Consider the following 14,531-nt stretch of genomic DNA (forward strand, 5'->3'; position numbering starts at 1 on the left):
ACACACATTTTAACTAGTATTCTTGCCTGATTATGTCAGTCAACTCATTAAATGTAATTTCTTTTTTTTTTATGTGATCTATTTATGGTCTACTGCAAAAGATTGCACCACAAACCAAAGTTATACCTTCTTCAATACCCAATAGCGGATCAAAGGATGATTGATGTCACGTTAACACAGGCTGCGAATCAATGTCAATAAATCATTTCATCAAATTGCACAGTTTTACTTGATTTAAAATGTGCTGTTGTGATTAATAGCACATAGATGACAAAACCAAATGACTGTAGAATTGCATCTCATTTGAATAATGTGCAAAAATAGATCAATTCCAGCACACCAGTAAATAATCACTGTTAAAATTCTGCTGTTTTCACGACAAAACCTATTGCGTGATGGACTATTCTGATATTATCCATGCTGTGTCAAATTTTCTCCACACATCGTGGCCTAAAATTAGAAACAGCCGAGCGTAAAAATCAAACATTAGTCGAAAGGGATGAGATATTCTATCCAATCAGCCAACTGTGAGGATTATTCAAACATGGAGATGAGGGGGGGGAAAAAGCTGCGTTTGTGGGTTTACCGTCACAGCTCTTCATTCATGCTTAGCTATAGAAGACACTATCATGAGTCAGATTTAGCTTTGTGCAATCAAACGGACAGGAAATTGTCACATTCATCTTTGCCAAACTGTCTCTTGTTGAATCCCGTGCTGTGAATTATGATTGGAATAGATTAGCATGGCAATATCCACCATGTAGGCCCATGTTGCAACATTTAGAAGAAATGAAAACCATCTTGGCAAAAGTATTGGGACATCTCTTGCCATTTCACCTATGTATGGAATTAATTCTCGTGTCAATTAATTCATGTGTTGCAAGAGATGAAGGGTGTCATTTTTTTTTTTTTTTTAAATCAGCATATTTTTCACAATTTTGTCCATGTGTTTAAACAGTATTTTGTGACAATTTTGCATGGGAGTGGGAATTTAAAATAACATAAAACACGTTTTACTCCCTTGGGTCAATAAAGGTTGATTTACAGAAAGTGAAATAACGAGACTATGGAGTTGCGTTTTAAAATTGAGTTTTGGATTAACTTGGCTAACACTTAAAAGAAGACTTAAAATACCAGTTTTAAGTATAACTGCCACCATTAATTTAACACAATATTAAATTACTAATTGCAAAATTAGCGATGTGAAGCAATATTCAGACATTTTTTTTTACGATATGATTGATATTTCCATTCCTACAATATTTCCCACTGCACCCGAAAGCATCAAGTTAACAAGAAGCCATTTTGCCACGACCACGTTGAACAAAGTTGAAGAGATACTGACACGACATTTTAAAACGTAGTTGTTAACATTTTAGTGTTGGTTGTCTTTGGAGTTGTTAGGAAAAATAGTAATCTAGCAAAAGTGCTAAAAATGGCCGCCATGAACTACAAGTGCATCTCTGAGCTTGATCCGAAATTGTCTAACCCTGTAAGTAAAAAAAAAAAAAAAGTTCTTTTTAATCATGGTGCATGCTGCAAGTTTGTGGCTGATTTAGTTGTTTGAATGCCGAATTCACGATAGAACTACTGCATATTCTTTCCAGATGTTGGTCGGCATAATAATAGGAAAAACTGATATTAAGCACTCCCCCGCCAGAAAAGGTATGTATCAAATGTATTATAATTTTAATAGCAGTACACTCAAAATATGATATCTATACCTTCGTGTCTTGTCTTTGGAGTTGTTAGGAAAAATAGTAATCTAGCAAAAGTGCTAAAAATGGCCGCCATGAACTACAATTGCATCTCTGAGCTTGATCCCAAATTGTCTAACGCTGAAAAAAAAAAAGTTCTTTCGCCGCAAGTTTTAATTATTTTAGTAACATTACATTTTTAATCATGGTGCATGCTGAAAGTTTGAGGTTGATTTAGTTGTTTGAATGCCGGGTTGCTTGATTCACGATAGAACAATATCTTCGTGTCTTGTCCGCTAGCGCCCTCTTCTGGTGAATAGTTATAACGTGGTTTGATGATTCTTTCTCATTTCTTGTTTAGATGCTAGAGTGGACAGACTCCTTTTTAGCTTCACAATTAAGGACTCTCCTGACTTCTTCATCAATGTGTTGGCCCTGGGAAGTGACCGTTACATTAACACAATGTTCAACAGTTACAATATCGGTGATGTTGGTGAGGCATCTTTCTCACTATCCATCAAAAATGGTCTAAAAAAAAAAAAAAAAAAAACTGGTGCAATATTGCTGCATGCTTATTTATTATGTCTCCAGTCACTATAGAAAATCCATTGGTGGCTATCAAAGATTTAGAGAAGGAGGAAAGATTCTGTCCGACTACACCAAGGTAAGTAATACTAATAATAGTTTGGAATGTCCCATTTCTCCTCTCTCTCTTTTTGTCAGTCCCTACAGGCTGATACTGTCAGAGTTTTATTCTCAAGTGCATCTTTGTGTGGACATGGTCACCAAAGACCGCTTGCTGCCACTGATTCACATCCCAGTTAAGGACTCCAAGGACTTCTACAATCTGGGAGATATCCAGGCCTGCGGGAATAATCTGGACGGATCGTTCATAAACATACTCGCTGCTGTGAAAGGAGTAAGTTCGCCATCTTTTTCTGCATCCCAATTCACCATCATTCGCTTACCAGCCGCAATATTATGTGTAGATCGGCGAGATGAAACTATTTCAGAAATCAGATGGATGCCCGGGACAGAGGATGGAAGTGAAGCTTTTTGATGAATTGGTCTCATCCTTCTCACTGGTTTGGTGTGCCTCTCGCTTCAGTGTTGTGTATTTGTGCTAGACTCGGAGACCTCTCCAGACTAACTTCCCGACCTCCGATTAATTCGCAGTTGGGACAGAGAAGCCATTAAGCAAGTTCAGACTTCTGTGTGCAAAGGGGCCGGTATGTTATTACTACCTGTCACGTCCTATTAACATTCCCATACTAGAGGCAAGCATAACTGTGGAGACTTGAGATGTTATTTTGGAGATAACTTACGCGTGTTTTGACTCGATTCCTCATTCCAAGTGATCTTCATAGCGGATGCAAAGATTACCTTTGACAGCTTCCGCAACGGAATGACCGCAACAGTCAACTCCAAAACCATTATCACTGTCAATCCTGGTAAGCGTGTCACTGCGTCGTTCCACCTAAGTATCAACGACAATAAAACAAGAGTAGTCATTGCAAACTTGCACGCTCTGTCACATCAATCATCATTTGTCGTCAAGACACGCAAGAGGCCGGCCTGCTCTACAGATATGCTGCGGAGATGTTGAAATCCGGAGCTCTGGAACAAGATGACATGCCACGTAACTTACATAACCCATTGACTGCCAGCCCAGTTAAAATGTTTTTTTGTAATTACTAGCAGTGCCTACGATCTCAGAATACACCAAAATCTTTGCATATCTATGTTGCCTAAATAATTGTGTACGATTTTGCAGTGGAGTCAATCACTGCCGTGTACACTGTTGCTCAACTGAAGGAAAAAAGCCAGGAGTCTCCAGAGCCAGTCTATGGCATCACAATCAGTTTCATCACCGGGTTCAATCTGGATTCTTCCTTTTCTAAAGTCATCAAGACTCGCTGGTACGCTCACCCGGCCACAGTGGATTGAGTTATTTGTCGGAATAATTTTTTTCTTGTCATACGTCTCAGCACCAATTGCAAGTTCCAGGTGACTGAGGGCATGCAGTATTGCAGCAACCAGTTGTGTCCGGGAAAGGGTCAAGTCTTCTCGTCCACAACTGGCTTTGACCTACTAATGGACCTCAGCGACCGCACTGGGACTCTGCAGTGCAACCTAAGAAGCCCGGTGGCTGACGCCATGTTGGGATGCACTGTTCGTAGTACAAACAGCACAATTATTTATTTACAATCAGAGGAAAAAAAACACATACTGTATATTTTCCTTTCGCTGCAGACTGAGCAGTTCACCCGTTTGACCGAGACCGATCGGTCTGCGTTGAAGTGGAAGTTTCTCCTGGAGACGAGCAAAACATATGTGAAGGTGAGGTAGCTATTCGCATTCCATCTCAAGGTAAATACGTAAATATTTCTGGAAAACCTTCTGTTTTAGATGTTCCGCTCCACTCGCACAAAGAGTGGGTTCCGGGCAGTGGTCCTGTCATGTTCACTGGTTGACACAGATGAAGCGACGCAGCACACTTCAGCCCAGCTGAATGAGGACTGAGGAACTCACCGAAGATCCAAAGAGGACGTTCTAATGTTCTTCTCCTCAAAGCATGACACAGAAATATTGACAGTTTGTGTTTGGATTGTTCTGTATGTTCTTAAACTCTGTTTTATACTAGTTACAAGTTTAAAATGCTCAAAGCATTACACAGAAACATTGATAGTTTGTGTTTGGAATGTTCTGTATGTTCTTCAACACTGTACTAGTTACAGGTTGAAATGCTCTAAGCATTACACAGTGTTATAATTCAAATAAAGTCAAATAAGCAAGTTTTCAAGACATATAGCTTCTCTAAGAAATATAAGGTATATTACTCACGGTGTTCATACTTACGTGGCAGTTTTGGTCAATTCATGTTGAAATTATAGTAGTAATAAAACGAGTCAGCAGATGGCAGCTCTGGACGCTAACATAACGGAACTTTATGTTCGAAGTATTTGTTGCTTGGGACTTATTTAAAAAGACGCACAGGTTTATTGTAGCACCAAAACCAAAGGTAAACTTAATTTTCCAAGCTTATACGTCAAGGTTTTTTCCCCTACGTTTGCTATATAGGCTCGTAAGTCTGATAAATTGTTCATACTTAGCTAACGTTAGCTGCTAGCTTGTCGTGTTTTGCTAACGGAGTGTCGATATCCTCCATTAACTTCGTGTTTTGTTGTATAGTAAAAAAAAAAACATTGACAAGTGCTGGTGTGCTGTACTCACTTTGACAGTGGCAGCCAGAAAAGAAACATGAACGTGAATCAGGGAACTGTGGGCAGCGACCCGGTCATTTTGGCCACGGCTGGGTACGACCACACAGTCCGCTTTTGGCAAGCCCATAGCGGGATTTGCACCCGGACAGTCCAGCACCAAGACTCTGTATCCTTCAGCTGAGTATCACACCTAAGGTTGAAGAAAACATAATGTTACTTTTTTTTTTTTTTTTTGCTCTTAATTTAATAATTTACAAATTCTCTTCAAGGACTGTAAATCTGAGAAATGATTTCTTTAACAATTGTTTTTATCAGCAAGTGAATTCACTTGAAGTAACACCAGACAGGAGTATGATTGCTGCTGCAGGTTAGTTATTTTTTAAAAATGGACTTGGAAATATCTTGGATTAAACTTTACCCCCTCCTCCTTTTTTTAAGGTTATCAGCATATCCGCATGTACGATCTGAACTCCAACAATCCCAACCCAGTGATTAACTATGACGGCGTTAGCAAGAACATCACCTCAGTTGGTTTCCATGAAGATGGACGCTGGATGTACACGGGTGGAGAAGATTGCATGGCTCGTATCTGGGACCTGAGGTACTCCATTGCCAGACTGAATTAAGCTTCACTCATTTAAATGTCACATACGACTCAATCCCGCACAGGTCACGGAATTTACAATGTCAGAGGATCTTCCAGGTCAATGCACCCATCAACTGTGTGTGCCTGCATCCAAATCAGGCGAGATGTTTATTACAGTGGCGAATGTGTATTTAAAGTCATTTTGGTGAACTTCAAATGCATATTTTCAGGCAGAACTAATAGTCGGAGACCAGAGTGGAGTGATTCATATTTGGGATCTGAAAACGGACCACAATGAACAACTCATTCCCGAGCCGGAGGTGTCCATCAACGCAGTTCACATCGATCCCGATGCCAGTTACATGGCAGCAGTCAACAGCTCGGTCAGTTTCTCAACGTTACATTGAAGGCATTTCTGAATATGTTTAATTGAACCCTAACCCATTCCAGGGTAACTGTTACGTTTGGAACCTGGCTGGAGGTATGGGAGATGAGGTTACGCAACTTATTCCCAAAACTAAGATCCCCGCACACAAACGCTATTCACTTCGCTGCAAGTTCAGCCCTGATTCCACGTGAGTCTTTGATTTTGCATCCTCACGCATAATTTGCACCCTACCGAATGACGCATTCAATGATAACGCTGATGACGTCGTTGTCATCTCCAGTTTGTTGGCCACCTGCTCAGCGGATCAGACCTGCAAAATTTGGAGGACATCCAATTTCTCTCTGATGACTGAGCTGAGCATCAAGAGCAACAATCCTGGAGAGACATCTAGGGGCTGGATGTGGGACTGCGCCTTCTCCGGGGACTCGCAGTACATCGTCACTGGTACGCCGTACTTTTAAGATTAAAGATTAAAAAGATTAAAGTCCCAATGATCGTCACACACACACCTGGGTGTGGTGAAATTTGTCCTCTGCATTTAACCCATCCCCGTGTGATTTTAATCCATCCCCTGGGGGAGAGGGGAGCAGTGAGCAGCAGCGGTGCCGCGCTCGGGAATCAGTTGGTGATCTAACCCCCCAATTCCAACCCTTAATGCTGAGTGCCAAGCAGGGAGGCAATGGGTCCCATTTTTATAGTCTTTGGTATGACCCGGCCGGGGTTTGAACCCACAACCTTCCAGTCTCAGGGCGGACACTCTACCACTAGGCCACTGAGCAAATAAAAGGTTCATTTAAATGGCATTATTTCTCCACAGCTTCATCTGACAACTTGGCACGTCTGTGGTGTGTGGAGACCGGTGAGATTAAAAGAGAGTACAGTGGCCATCAGAAAGCCGTGGTGTGTCTGGCCTTTAATGACAGCGTGCTCACCTGAGGAGGACTATGGAACATTGAAAGCATGACAGCATAAAAATTAATCCAGTTAAAGATGGTATACTGGCCATCACCTTTTATTTTTTTCCCTAAACATATTGATTCTATCTGTTTATCTTATTTAAATAAATATGTGGTTTGTCTCATGTTGAATTCATTTGCTGTATTTTATTTTTTTCTTGTTTTGTGGGAATATAAAATAATTCAAAGTCACATTCCAAAGTTGTGGTCCTTCATTGAGCTGCAAACAAAGTGGCAAGAGCCTCGGTTTTTCTTTTTTTTTTAATTGAGCAACACCGACATGAATTTTGCCAATCTCATTTCCCTCAAATGCACTAACAGCATCAGCGTTGGTTTTCCAATCTTGTTGACAGAGCTCAAAAAAGTTCCTAATTTTTTTCAAACATGATCAGCAGAGATAGTTACTCTGGTAAGTAGTAAAAGCAAACAGACACACAGATGCTGTTGGGAAAGCATATGTCGATGCAGAAATAGACCAGCCTCTGTTTGCCCGGCCCTGAAAAAAATATAAAGCATGCGTAACTTTTAAAGCAACTACCGTATTTCTCTGACTTTACATTTTTTAATTTTCTCAAAAATCCACAGTGCCCCTTACACTTAATTAGATGTCGGATGGTCTGCTCTCCATTTCTTACCTTCTGTCCTCTTGGTCCAGTAGATTGTCCTATTCTGACACAGAAGCTTCAGAGGTTCCTCCAAGGTCAGGACATCTGTCTGACTGGCCGACAGGACCCCCAAGAACTCTGTCTGCCTCCGGGTCTCGTTCACAGACAGCTGGAACTGACTCTGCTGTAGACAAAACAAGATGTTAAGATGACTTATATGAACATAACCATTTAAGCTGTTTGTAAATGAAATGCGGCATAATATGGCTGCCAAATGACAACTAAGTTGGCCGGGCAGTATTTCACTCCAAAAAAAGAAGTCTTAAAAGCTAAAAAAGCTCCCCCCCACACACAGTGAGGCCATTGTATCTGCTGTAAGAAGAGCCCAGGTTGCGGGATCACATGTTCTGAGGAATCCAGCGGGAGAGAGACTTTAAAAGGATCTTCTTCATCCTTCTGCAGCGAGGTTAGTCATGCAGAACCACATTTTAAACGCTGAAGGATGAAACCTCTTGAATTAGTTAGGGGTTGAGTTAGAGGTGTTGATTTCCTGCTGAATATTAGTTCTTCATCTCTAAGGAGAGCAGGTGCCTGTTCCAATACTTTTGCTGCTGAGTCACATTTAGATATAAATACACCCCTTCCAACCTTGTGTACAGACGCTTGAAGAAGGGAGCGCACGTTCTCGTAGTCCGACGTCTCCATGGTCCGCAGGAAGCAGATCTCCTGGTGGACCGGCTGGTAACATATCAAGCCCTAGAAAAAAAGAAAAAAAAAAAAAAAAAAAGGGGAATTTAATGAGCCGCTTTTCTTCCATTGGATCCAATTCATCACTCTTGAGGAACGTACATGTTTAATGTCAAAGAGCACCGTGGATGTTTGATTGGCCCCTGAGGTCACAGAAAAGGTCACCAGGCCGTTCTGCTGGTCTACGACTGCAGACTGGTTAAGGAGCAGGACCCCGGTCGGGTCTGGGGCGGTGAATCGGACTGTCTGATGCTGTTCATTCTCGGGGGGCAAATAAAGTTTTTGGATTGATGTTGAAAAACAGGTTGAGAAATAAAATGAGCCAAACCTGCAAGTGTCGCTGAGGAAATCCAAGATGTCCGGTCAAACCCAAGGCCAGGAGGATCAGGATGAGGGAAGCAAAGAGGCTTATACAAATGGCTTTTTGGGGGATACGATTGAAAGACGAGGAGTCCGATTCCTAAAGACAGGCAGGTTGATTTACACAACAACATGAAGAACCAGGAAAATACATTTCTTACCATGCAGCATCTTCCTTCTGGAAGATTCCAACACCTCATCATCCTGTGTCCCGTCATGACTCCGTCGGTACGAAGCTGTGTAAATACTTGCCCGAGATCCGGTCCACCTGGCTGCCTTTTTTCCTTCATCCCCCCCGAGACCTCCCATTCCCCCTCCCCTGGTCCCTTCAATCCTCAAATCACCTGAACTTTTACTGAGGAGATTGTTTTCATGCCTTTGACCTATCTTTTTGGCAGCCCATCTCAGTCCGGACAATAGACAAAGGCATAAAAGCAGCCTCAATACGGAAGGTATCTCTCAGCACTCTGGAGTAAAAGATGAAAGTGAAAGAAACAAAACTAATATGATGGAAGTTGATATTTAATCATTATCAGCAGTGCATGTTAGGTGCTAAAGCAAAAATATTTCATCATAGATTTCATCAAGATGCAACAAAATTATATATATTTATCTTTGATGAATATACTGTGTGGTTCCTGATAGTATTCTTGACATTGTTACACTGAGAATATATATGAAATAGAATTTGTAACTTTCGAAAACAAGCTAGGTCGGGTTTGGCATCGCGTAGTTTTTTTTTGTTCAACTTTCAACAATACTCCTTCAAATATTTAAACATTTTAAAAGTACAATATTCTGGATATACATTTGGGTAAAAGAATGTTAAGAAAAATTATTGTAATTATGTAAGAGAACATATTTGATATACATGAGAGAACACATTTTAATATCTTTTAAAAGTTAGCATTAGCATCTGATTGTTTTGCTTGCTTTTCAATGGTTCAAATAGCACCTTTAAATGGACACTATAGCTATAGCTATATAGTCTAGAGTAGTTGTGTCTTTTGTTAGACCACAGCAGATACTGCTTAGTTGTTACCTTATCATAAAGATGATAAATTATTAATATAAGCTAGACAAGTGGAAGACGATGGTGACCGCAAAAGTCTTTAGAGTCTCAGCCCTGCAGGGCGGGGAGCAGGTCGGCAATGCTCTCCACGTAATAATCCGGCACCATCTTATGCTTCTCCGAGCAGCCGCTCTTCTGGTTGGCCTCGGCTTCGGCCACCGTGCTGACCCCGGTGAGGGTGAGGAGCGTCTTGAGGCCGCAGTTGGAACCCAGCATGATGTCTGTGTCGAGGCGGTCGCCCACCATCAGGCAACGGCCGGGGTCCAAGCCGAACTTGGAGGCCACGCAATCGAACATGAAGTGGCTGGGTTTGCCCACCGTTGCGGCCTGGCGCTGGGCTGCCAACTCCACCGCCTGCAGTAGGCAGCCCGTACCTGAGAAGAGCAATTTTATGTCTTATTTACTCCATTTTTATGAAAGTTTTCTTTATCATTGTTGTTAATGCAACTACAGTAATCTAAAAATCACTGACACACCCAGATAACGCAAGATAGTAGCAAAGCACTCCTTTTGTCCAAATGAAATTCAACTAACTTCAAAACCGTTCCTTGCCACCAGATGGCGCCAAATACATTTACTATGTTGGTCCAAATAGTGGTACTTGGAGAGTATTTTGGGGGAAGTACTTGAAGTAAAAAGTTGTGAGTAGGAGAAATTAAATGAAATCAATATCAAAAACAGATTTCTTCCTACCTGGGACAGCCGTGCCCCCCTCCAGAGGCAGCCTGGTGTCTCTGTTGGTCCCCACAAACAAACAGTCCGTCCGGGTGAGGTACTGCATGGCTCTGTTCACCTTCATGTAGCTGAAATCCTCATCAAACCCAACCAGCACTGCCTTGACGTCAGGCTCCAGAGGCACATTGGCCCAGTCGGTCTGCTTGCCAAAGATGTGGTCCGGTCCCAGTCCGGTCTGCTGGATGCCGACAGCCTCCAGCTCCTGCTTCATGGCGTTGCTGCCGATCAGGTACACTTTGCCCTGCAGCTTGCACACAGTCTTCAGGTACATGGCGGAACAGTAAGCGGTTCCAAACACCTCTTCCTCATTTGCGTTGAAGCCCAGCGTGGACATTTTATCTACGTACAACTTCCTCGTCTTGGTGCTGTTGTTAGTCACGAAGAAGACTTTCTTCCCGTGTTCCTTGAGCAGGTTGATAACTTGAGGCGCACCGGGGATCGCCTGGTCCCCCCTCCAGATGACCCCGTCGCAATCAAACAAGATGCTGTCCACGGATTCCAGCAGTTTGTTCGCCAGCTCGACATTGAGTCGAACGCATTTAGACCCGGCCATGATGGAACAAGCTGAACTCGCCAAGTGTTAAAAATAAACAAGCTATTTGGAGTTGCGCAAGTGGTTCCCTTTTTACACCAGGAAATTCTCAAGCGCGCAACACACCCAAGGTTACAACTCAAATGCAAGTTCAAACATGCCCGTAATACAGACTTACTGTAATAAACAGAGTACTTAACTGTATAAAATAATAATTGCGTAAAACCTGACCTTCCGGTGAGCACTATGCTGACTCCGTTGTTACTTCCGCACCGGCTTTAAGATATAGGACCCTCAGAAGAAGCCACGCCCACTTAAGCGTCCGCTTCCGTGCCTGCCTACAATTACATTTTTAGAAATTCTTGCACACCCCCAAATTACTCAAATTTGCTCAAAGAAAATGTGCACATAAGTCACGAACTATAATTCATAGTACTAATAAAATATATTATACTATATAATACTACAGTACTCCATTTTGTGTGTTGTGGCAACATGATTGGTCATAACAAAATAAAAGAATTCTAATTAAAAATGCAACTCATTTAATAGAGGAAAAAAAATACAAAAAATTAAGGCATTCTCATCCAAGTAAGGCAATATATTAGAAAAATGTACCACATCGAAATCTCCTAAAACGTTACAGAAAATTCCCCCCAAAATTAAATAAGAGTAAAAAAATCAGTTCAATGATATAACAGCATGGAAGGAATACAGCAGTTTTTGTTTCTCTAGTTGGGGCACTTTTCCAGTCCATGCCTGATAGGGGATCACTTTTTCTTCAAAACGAGTAATTGATTGTTGGATGTCAACAAACAGCACAGTGGCAATGTCCTAAGTGCTTTTTTTCCCACCCATTTTTCGAGGAAAGAATACCTCTCTCAAATTCCGGAATATCCCTCGGCTATAGTAGTTTCTTTTAGAAGTGTGAGATGGCGTGTTACAGGAATGGTCAGCTGTGGCATTTGGCTGGCAGTGTTGACAAGCGTAGCCGCGATTTCTGTACCACTCATTGGAGGTTTGGTTGATGATCATGAGGAAGAGATGGAACAATACGTAACCGGCTAGCAGCAAGAAGACGAAGACGACAAAACCCAGCATGAAGACGATTCGGGGGAAGGCCAGGAACAGTTGCTACAAAGGAAAAAAAATTTCAATCCAAGATTCAGGAATTGATGATACAGAAGATACTTGTTCAGCAATTTACATTTCAATGCAAAAAAAGTCGTCTAACCTGGATGACAAATAGAGGCCCAGCCGTCTGTTGCTGGTCGTGCTCGTCAAGGTAGATGGCCCACACGAGCCCCGAACGCAGCGCTGCTTCGAGCAGCATGTGGCTGCTCAGGATGGCGATGTCCGCCGCCATGGCGCACACGCTGAACAGGTAGAGCAGGAAGTAACGGATGTTGGAGGCGCCGATGCAGTTGTTCACCCAGATGCAGTGGTGGTCGAAACGCTGGACGCACCTGTCGCATACACCTGAAATAAAAACGTGAATTTATTCCATTATTAATATAGGAGTCTTTGGTTTACAATTGTCCCAATATACAAGGTTTTGAGATTATGAATGGCACCCAACTTTGTAAGAATATGTTGTCATGAATGGAGGCCACCTTTTGAGAAAATATGCAATGCAAGTCGTTGCAAAACAAATGCTTTCACTCAATGCCAGAGGCAATGAACAAAAAGCACGGAGGCAAACAAGAACCGATAAGATCCAAATAGTCTTTGTGAAAGAACACAAAGTACAATGATAAACTCACAAGGAGGGAAGAATAACCAGAACAACGCAGACAAAGAACTCACTGCAGTGCTTGGAGCGGGCAGGTTTGATAAGATGACATGTTGGGCAAAAGATGCCCGGGTGAAACAGCCTCTTGTCATACGGATACATGCTCAACTGGCTGGAGAGTTTCTTCTTTGTCACAGTGCCTGTAAAATAGCAAAAAAAGTTGAGAGTGGAATGGACAAGTCACAAAATTAGTCAAAGAGCCAACAAAAAAGATACCTGGGTCGCTCTTAATGCAAATGTAGAAGAACAAAGTCTTGACCGCAAGTAGAATGTAAGGCACGGACAGGCTGATGAGAGAGGTGCCCATCTCCACGCAGAAACCAAAAACTTCATAGGTGAACTCTGCGTATACAGCCGCCTCCAACAGGATGTGGAGATAGATGAACATGTTGCTCCTGCAGTGACAAGGAGATAAGTGACTAAGAGTAAGAGTGACTACGGCATGAAAAGTAATAGTATAGTTAATTTGTGCACACACCTTTGATGAAAGAACCTGTGCGAGGTCCACTGAAAACACTGCTTGAGCCATTGTGGAGTAAGTGGCGCAAGTAGCTGTGTAAGAGAAATCAAAAATACATCACTTGGTCCAACAGCGCCCCCCAGTGTTCGTTTACGGGAATATCAATAAAGTATGTCTTACCTTTGATGTGGCGTCAAAAATGTAATTAAATGGACTTTGTTGCTGCCCGGAATATTTGCAGACTAATATAATGGCCGTAAGAACTACCACAACGTAAATAGCAAACAAAGTGAGGAAGTCCATGGCTCACTGAACCACTTAAAGGTGTTCACGGTTTAAACTCACCGCAACGCCGGTGGTATGACCTGAATTAAATGTTCGCAGTTGTTTTGGTTACACTTGAAGGATAAATGTTTACGGAAGTAAAATGTCCGTCACATCTAAACTACTAAAGTGGACAACGTCAGTAGGCACGCGTAGTTAAGTTATCAAACACGTTTCTTACTTTTTTCATTTCTCCTCAAACGCAAACACAATCATTTGAAAATCGATGTCACTTTAACATCTTTGGTTAAGTTGTTGTAGTTTGCGACGTGTTTATACGTTTCACGTTTGGTTTACGCCACTACTTCCTGTAAACATTGCTACTTTCTTAGCATACGTGGCTAGCTAACGGCAATGGGTGGGGCTAAAATGTACGGAAAGTCTGAGGTGCCGAATTTAATTTGTTTAAACAATAATAACAATTATTAGTATTATTTTGTTGTTGTTGTTGTATTACCGTAATTCGTAAGAAAGCAAATTAACATACAGTACACCATTTATGGGCCATACACTCAGAAAAGTAAATTTGTTCGTGTTTTATCCAATTTATTTTATCCAAAATCCTACCTACATGTTTTGTGTTTATTTTATAAACGTCATCATTGCACGGTTATGAATTATTGGCCAAATTCTAGGCTGTAATTCATTAAACATAAAATATTTGTTCATGTATATTTAGGTCTGAAAGTTTTTATAATATTAATAATATAATAAAAAATATTAATATATCAGATTATTGAACATTTTGAGTTTTCAGAATAAACTGGCATAATCTATTGTTTTCTCATGTGTCTGTCATTATAAAAAAAACCACACAAAAAATCAACAATTCATCACAAGACACCCGCTGGATCTGGTTGCGGACTGGCTCTCATATTACAGCTCATGTTTCAAATGGGGGGTAAAAAAACAAAAGTAATGTCCAGGAGCTACTGACGCTGACGACAAAGGTATGAGCTGCATGTTTCTAAATAATACTTTGCATTTTCTCTTTTGCTTGTAAAACCGACTAACTGACATACTGATATTGTTGATTTCAGATGTGCTTATTGC

The 14,531-nt window shown here is 41.5% G+C and overlaps 5 protein-coding genes across 5 annotated transcripts; 2 read left to right on the forward strand and 3 right to left on the reverse strand.

Moving 5' to 3' along the window:
- The first annotated feature begins 1,435 nt into the window (after positions 1–1,435).
- On the forward strand, positions 1,436–4,518 carry meiob (meiosis specific with OB-fold). The gene is made up of 13 exons (XM_037278422.1): positions 1,436–1,492; positions 1,608–1,665; positions 2,059–2,190; positions 2,289–2,361; positions 2,421–2,616; positions 2,687–2,787; positions 2,874–2,926; positions 3,053–3,148; positions 3,256–3,336; positions 3,472–3,616; positions 3,686–3,869; positions 3,951–4,037; positions 4,107–4,518. Exons 1-13 carry the CDS (start codon positions 1,436–1,438, stop codon positions 4,218–4,220), a joined length of 1,377 nt encoding a protein of 458 aa, XP_037134317.1. The 3' UTR covers positions 4,221–4,518.
- A 95-nt stretch (positions 4,519–4,613) lies between these two features.
- On the forward strand, positions 4,614–6,987 carry mlst8 (MTOR associated protein, LST8 homolog (S. cerevisiae)). Its single transcript, XM_037278018.1, has 9 exons — positions 4,614–4,719; positions 4,940–5,087; positions 5,237–5,288; positions 5,360–5,522; positions 5,591–5,666; positions 5,738–5,890; positions 5,958–6,082; positions 6,176–6,339; positions 6,713–6,987. Exons 2-9 carry the CDS (start codon positions 4,959–4,961, stop codon positions 6,829–6,831), a joined length of 981 nt encoding a protein of 326 aa, XP_037133913.1. The 5' UTR covers positions 4,614–4,719; positions 4,940–4,958; the 3' UTR covers positions 6,832–6,987.
- A 106-nt stretch (positions 6,988–7,093) lies between these two features.
- Positions 7,094–8,833, reverse strand: bricd5 (BRICHOS domain containing 5). The gene is made up of 6 exons (XM_037278019.1): positions 8,725–8,833; positions 8,532–8,663; positions 8,306–8,464; positions 8,105–8,212; positions 7,487–7,640; positions 7,094–7,347 (listed from the first exon to the last, which is right to left on the reverse strand). The coding sequence occupies exons 1-6, from the start codon at positions 8,779–8,781 to the stop codon at positions 7,253–7,255; spliced, it is 705 nt and encodes a 234-aa protein (XP_037133914.1). The 5' UTR covers positions 8,782–8,833; the 3' UTR covers positions 7,094–7,252.
- Positions 8,834–9,067: 234 nt separating this feature from the next.
- LOC119138780 (phosphoglycolate phosphatase) lies at positions 9,068–11,192 on the reverse strand. Its single transcript, XM_037279089.1, has 2 exons — positions 10,329–11,192; positions 9,068–10,009 (listed from the first exon to the last, which is right to left on the reverse strand). Exons 1-2 carry the CDS (start codon positions 10,921–10,923, stop codon positions 9,684–9,686), a joined length of 921 nt encoding a protein of 306 aa, XP_037134984.1. The 5' UTR covers positions 10,924–11,192; the 3' UTR covers positions 9,068–9,683.
- A 238-nt stretch (positions 11,193–11,430) lies between these two features.
- zdhhc4 (zinc finger DHHC-type palmitoyltransferase 4) lies at positions 11,431–13,824 on the reverse strand. Its single transcript, XM_037279084.1, has 6 exons — positions 13,335–13,824; positions 13,173–13,246; positions 12,911–13,089; positions 12,709–12,834; positions 12,137–12,381; positions 11,431–12,036 (listed from the first exon to the last, which is right to left on the reverse strand). The coding sequence occupies exons 1-6, from the start codon at positions 13,455–13,457 to the stop codon at positions 11,737–11,739; spliced, it is 1,047 nt and encodes a 348-aa protein (XP_037134979.1). The 5' UTR covers positions 13,458–13,824; the 3' UTR covers positions 11,431–11,736.
- Positions 13,825–14,531: the final 707 nt, after the last annotated feature.

Source organism: Syngnathus acus, chromosome 19 (genome assembly GCF_901709675.1).
Source record: "Syngnathus acus chromosome 19, fSynAcu1.2, whole genome shotgun sequence".
Lineage (NCBI taxonomy): Eukaryota > Metazoa > Chordata > Actinopteri > Syngnathiformes > Syngnathidae > Syngnathus > Syngnathus acus.